Source organism: Microtus ochrogaster, unplaced genomic scaffold (assembly GCF_000317375.1).
Source record: "Microtus ochrogaster isolate Prairie Vole_2 unplaced genomic scaffold, MicOch1.0 UNK18, whole genome shotgun sequence".
NCBI classification, from domain to species: Eukaryota; Metazoa; Chordata; class Mammalia; order Rodentia; family Cricetidae; genus Microtus; species Microtus ochrogaster.
Genome location: NW_004949116.1, coordinates 1,241,690 through 1,247,089, shown reverse-complemented (window position 1 = coordinate 1,247,089; position 5,400 = coordinate 1,241,690). Strand labels below are relative to the sequence as shown.

The 5,400-nt window shown below is 41.9% G+C and overlaps 1 protein-coding gene across 1 annotated transcript in view; it reads right to left on the bottom strand.

Annotated features, from left to right (window-relative positions):
* Galntl5 (polypeptide N-acetylgalactosaminyltransferase like 5) overlaps positions 1-5,400 on the bottom strand; it is a 44,260-nt gene that overhangs the window by 29,207 nt on the left and 9,653 nt on the right. Inside the window, exon 3 of the mRNA XM_005367443.1 lies at positions 4,775-4,892. Within this exon, the coding sequence (XP_005367500.1) occupies positions 4,775-4,892 (118 nt within the window). The remainder of the gene's footprint in view (positions 1-4,774; positions 4,893-5,400) is intronic.

The following is a 5,400-nucleotide window of genomic DNA, read 5'->3' as shown; positions in this document are numbered from 1 at the left end:
CAGGCTGGTCTCGAACTCACAGAGATCTACCTGCCTCTGCCTCCCGAGTGCTGGGATTAAAGGCGTGCGCCACCACCGCCCGGCCCTACTCTGGCTTTCTTTAGTGAACATTAGAACAGCACATTAAAAGTATACAAAAATTAACAACAAAATGTCCTTAAATTTTTAAAAATTATTTTCATGTATGTGTATATGTCTGTATCTATGTGTGCAGACACATGTACATGCAAGTGCCTGTGGAGACCAGAAGAGGGCGTCAAAGACCCCAGAGCTGTAGTTAGAGGCAGATGTGAGCTGCCTGACATGGGGGCTGGGAGTCAAACTCTGGTCCTCTGGAAAAGTAGTAAGCTCTCTTGATTTCTGAGCCATTTCTCCTGTCTGTCCTTAAATTCTTTAATTTTTTTAACCTTTACTTATTTTGTTGTGTGGGTGGGTGTGTGCCTGTCACAGTGGGCACGTGAGGTGGTCATACAGTTTACAGGAGCCGGTCCTCTCCTTCCACCACGTGGGCTTCACTCTCAGGTGTGCAGATGCCACCTTGCTGACCACACTAAATTCTTATACTCTTCTCACACTTTCGAATTATTGTCCTCTTTATAATTACTCCTTCTTGACTTTCCATTTTGATAATCTTAGGTCTATTTTAAAGATAATATTAAACACAGATTATATCCAAATATTGGCTTCTATTCTAAATATGGTGGTTTAAATTTATGGAAAGATAACTTCAAAGTAAATTCACTGTGCCGTGTGCTTAGCTTTGCTTTGGGGGTTTTACTGTGACACCTGATGTGACCAAGAATTGTAGTGGAATTGGTGGACTGGCACAAGGTCATATTATTTTTGTGTGCATACAAGTGAAAAACAGGAGTTGAGATCTAGTGTTTTATTGTTTGGAACTAGCATCAGCAAAATAGAAGGGTGACCAAAATACCTCCTAAGACCTAGTTAGGGGAAGACAGCTGAAATCTCAAGGAAATGACAGGGTCAGAAGACTGAGAGCTATCTGGACTGATCTCCATCACTCTTGCAATAGTGATTGGGCTTTTGTTTTTTAGGCATAACTAACCGTATAGCCATGGCTGGCCCAGAACTTGCTATGTTGATCAGGCTGCCATGACGTCCTGTGTGCTAAGATTAAGGGTATGTAAAACCACACCAGCATCCAAGGATGAATCAGAAGGGCTTTCTTTTTCCTGTCAGTTCATTGGCTCATAATGGCACAGAGGCCACTTTGAAGGTAATTAATGGGGGCCAGACAAGTGAGGTCAAAAGAATGAAATCACCATTCCCACTGCAACCGTGTGAAAAGGGTAATATTTTCCAGACAGTTCCAGGGCAGTAGGGACTGGGCAGATGAGCCAAACAGGAATTTTGGCATGTGTACGTGCAGGATAAACATGAGTTGAAAGAGTGTTTATCCTGACCAACATTGTTAGTCCAGTGGGTGGTGGTACAGAAAGTCCAGCTGCTGAGTGGAAGCTGGCACCATGCCCAAAGGAATGGAAACTGTGTGAGGTGGCAACCTGGCCAAATCTGGAGTGGTCGCAAGCATGGCAAGCACACCGTCTGCACCCAGATGGATGTGACCCGAGAGCACAGCAACAGAACGATATGACGACATCAAACTGAAAACCGTCCGCGTGACAAAAGAAATTACCATCAGGGTGAAGAGATACCTCCAGATTCAGCAAAACTACTGGCAACATCCATCCGATTAGCGATGGAGAGCCAGACTGCTTACTAGAGCCAACAATTAGCAGGGTGCTGAGGCTGTAACACAGCAGAGTGCTCATCTAGCCCTGGGTTAGATCTCAGGATCAGGAATACACAAGACACTGTTTAAAAAAAAAAGCCTAGCAGACCTTCTTCAAAAGAAAACAAGTAGTCAATAGGTGGGGGAGGGGATAGGGGTAGAGGAGGGACTGGGGTTGCTATGCAAAATAAATGAAAACATTAAAAATAAAACTGTTCAATGCTCCCAGTTATCAGGGAGATGCAAACTAGAACTATTATGAGACGGATGAGATTCCAGCTCACATTATCAAAATAATGAGAACATTGTGGAGGACAACATAATCCAACAACTCTGCTCTTAGATATCCACTCAGGTTAATCGAGCCTAGATAAGAGATATCTGCCTCTCCTACGACTGCAGCATGGCTCCTAGTAGTCAGGATATGAAACCACCAAAGCGCCCAGCAGAAGAGGAATGAGTTAAGTGTGTGTACGCAGAAGAATGCTATTTAGCCTCAAAAACACAGGCAGGTGAAACGGTTCATTGGTAGAGGGACATGATGATCTGTGATGATCCCTGGGCCCACCGCCCAGCAATAGATACAGTTTTTAAGATAGGAAATTCAGTTATGTATCACAATAAAGATAGACCCAGAAAAACCCTGTCTCAAAAAAACCAAAATAAAGGCCGGGCGATGGTGAGAGAGAGATAGATATGCACATATATATGTATATACACACGCTAAAACACTAAACAGGTCCATCAGAGTACTGCTGGAGATGATGTTTGGCCGTTATTGGACAAATCACATATTTCCATGAGTTGAAACTCCTAGTGGGACTTGACAACTCGGGTATGTGGAAGAGCAAGGTGGTTAGTGAAGGGTGGGGCAGGGATGAGGAGGGAAATGGTTGGAGGCCACGCAGAAGAGCCAGGGTGGGAGTCCCAGAGTCCCATTATATAGCACTATATATATGTAATGTGTGTGTGTGTTTGTGTGTGCGTGTAAACAGTGCTGAGAAAATGGGTCTGACGTGTTTTTAGCATGTGAAGATGATAAGCATATGACATTATACATATTCTAATTTGCCTAATTTAGCTTCTCCACAGTATACAAAAGTGCTCTGTACCACAGATACACAAATTTTACTTTTCAGTTAAAAATTCAGATTAAAATTGAAGACAAAGCTAGAAAGATGGCTCAGTGGTTAAGCACACTGGCTGGACTCCCAGCATTCACTCACAGCTGTCTATAACTTCAGTTCCAGGAAATCTGATGTTGTCTTCTGGAGCCAGAGAGCACCAGGCACAAAAGTAGTGAGCATACATACATGCAGGCAAAAACACCCATACAAATAAAAGTAAATACATCTTTTTTAAAAATCAAGGCAAGCTGAACTACAAGTCCCAAATAATGAAAAGATGTGATTTGTCCAACAGTGGCCAAGCCTGCTGAATCTATTTAGTGTTTTAATGTGTGTGTATGTGTATGTGTGCATATAAAAACCACTTGGGGTTGGATAACCATTTTGGGTGCATATCTCTTGGTAAGACTAATTCTCTCACTCTCTTGGTAGTTGTTAGTTGCCTTTAGTTCTTACCTAGGGATAAGCCAGTTTTAATTTCTTCTCTCCATGGTACACGCCCCGTGCCATTGTTCAGGTCTTGTTTAAGCAGGCGTATTTCGACTTTGTTTTTCCTATCGAGTGATTATGTGTTGGAAGAAAGGAACCAAGGCAGTTACACTATTTTAGATAAGATTTAGGGGGACATAGTAGCATGGGGAAAAATTCACAGTTTACTGGAATTAAAATATCGATCTTTGTGGTAGTTAAATCTTAACTTGATTTAAAGATTGTCCTTCAAGTTAAATTAATACCATGCTTATAGTTTAAGGAAATTTAAATTTATTCTTTTTGTGTGTGGGGGAGGGAAGAGAGGCATGCAGTTGAGGTTAACCTTGAACTTCTGACTCTCCTGCCTCCACCCCAACACTGAGATTACAGGCAATCACCACCATTCTTGGTTTATGTGGTGTTGGGAATAAACCCTGGGCCTTGTGTATGCCAAACACTCCAATTGAACTACATCTCCAGCCCAAGTTTGTTTTCTTTCTTCATGACTCAGTTACACTCTGCTATTGCGTGCAATCACTCCATCTGTTGAGTGTGCCCTATCATGAGTGGTTGTGGCTTCACTTGCTTGTGTTGCACACATATCACACAGTGAAGCAATATGGCTCATTTTTCAATTTCCTGGAATGGCATTACTGGAGAGTGTATGATTGCTTAGCTTGAACATTTTTCTTTCAGCTAATGGGAACTGATAATCTTTTCTAGGAAATGATTAGAACCTAAATAATATTTAAGAGGCATCAACAAGCAAGATACTGAACAGATGAACCTCAAGAACATTGTGCTAAATGAAATAAGCCAGTACCCCAAAAGACAAATTCTGTATGCTTTTACTGTTTTGAGGTCTCTGGGTGGTAAAGTTCATAGACTCTAGGCGGACTGGGAAAGGGGAGTGCAAGTTTCACTGCAGGCAGTGCTGTGGTTGCTCATGACTGTCTGCGCTTAATGTCGCTGAATTGTCCACTAGAAAATTATTAACATGGCAATTTTATATTCATTTTACCACAGTTAACATAAACACAGATAACAGAAGACACGAGAATGAAGCGGACTAGGAAGGAAAATTAGGCAGACATCCAAAGCAGTTTCTGTTGGGAATTAATGCTTTGGCCAGGAGCCCTCACAGGTGACTGAGTAAAAACCCTCAAGAGATTTACTTAACTCTTCAAAACCTCTAGAACATGTCCTGCCAAGGGGGAAAGTGGTCTCCACACCATTAGACATCAGAATCTTGACCTTGTCTGACTTAAAGTCACAAGAACAGGAATCTATACTACAGGATTTCTTATATGCTAAAATTGAGCTTGGTTAGTGGGGAACATACATTTTATTTTTTATTTTATTTTTTTTAATTAATTAATTTATTTATTGAGGATTTCCACCTCCTCCCCGGGGAACATACATTTTATCCCTGGACTCTGGCACCTCTCTCCTGATGCCCAGTCTTCTGCTGATAACAGCATTAAGTCCATATTGTTTAAATTCTTTGTAAAATTCTGGGGCTGAAAAGTCAATCGTATCTGCAAGAAAAAGGTAGTTTGCGTCACAAAAGTAAAAGCTTACTGCTGGCCCACTGACACAAGTAACAAGAGCAACCGTATCCTGAATTTTTCTGAAACAGTCATTTTCTGGACTCTCAGCTACCCACAGATGAGGTTAAAGGTGAAAGCCCAGAGCTTTGCATAAACCAAAGCAGACTTCTTAGTAAATGTTGTCATTAGTTCTAGATGGAAGACACTCAGCCCTATCCGAGCTGCATCAATCACTTTCCTGTTGTGTTAAATATCCTGACAAAAGCATCTTAAGAAGTGAGGGGTTGTTTTGATAGACAGTTCTAGAAGTCCATTATAGAGGGGAAGACACTGTGGCAAACCCCTAGCAGAGGGCAGTGCATTCAACTTGCTTACTTTTTCCTATTTATTATGTGGTCCAGGGAATGCGCTCTCTTTCCTCTCTTCTCTCTCTCCTCTCTCTCTCCTCTCCTCTCTTTCTCTCTCTCTCCCTCTCTCTCCTCTCCTCTCTCCTCTC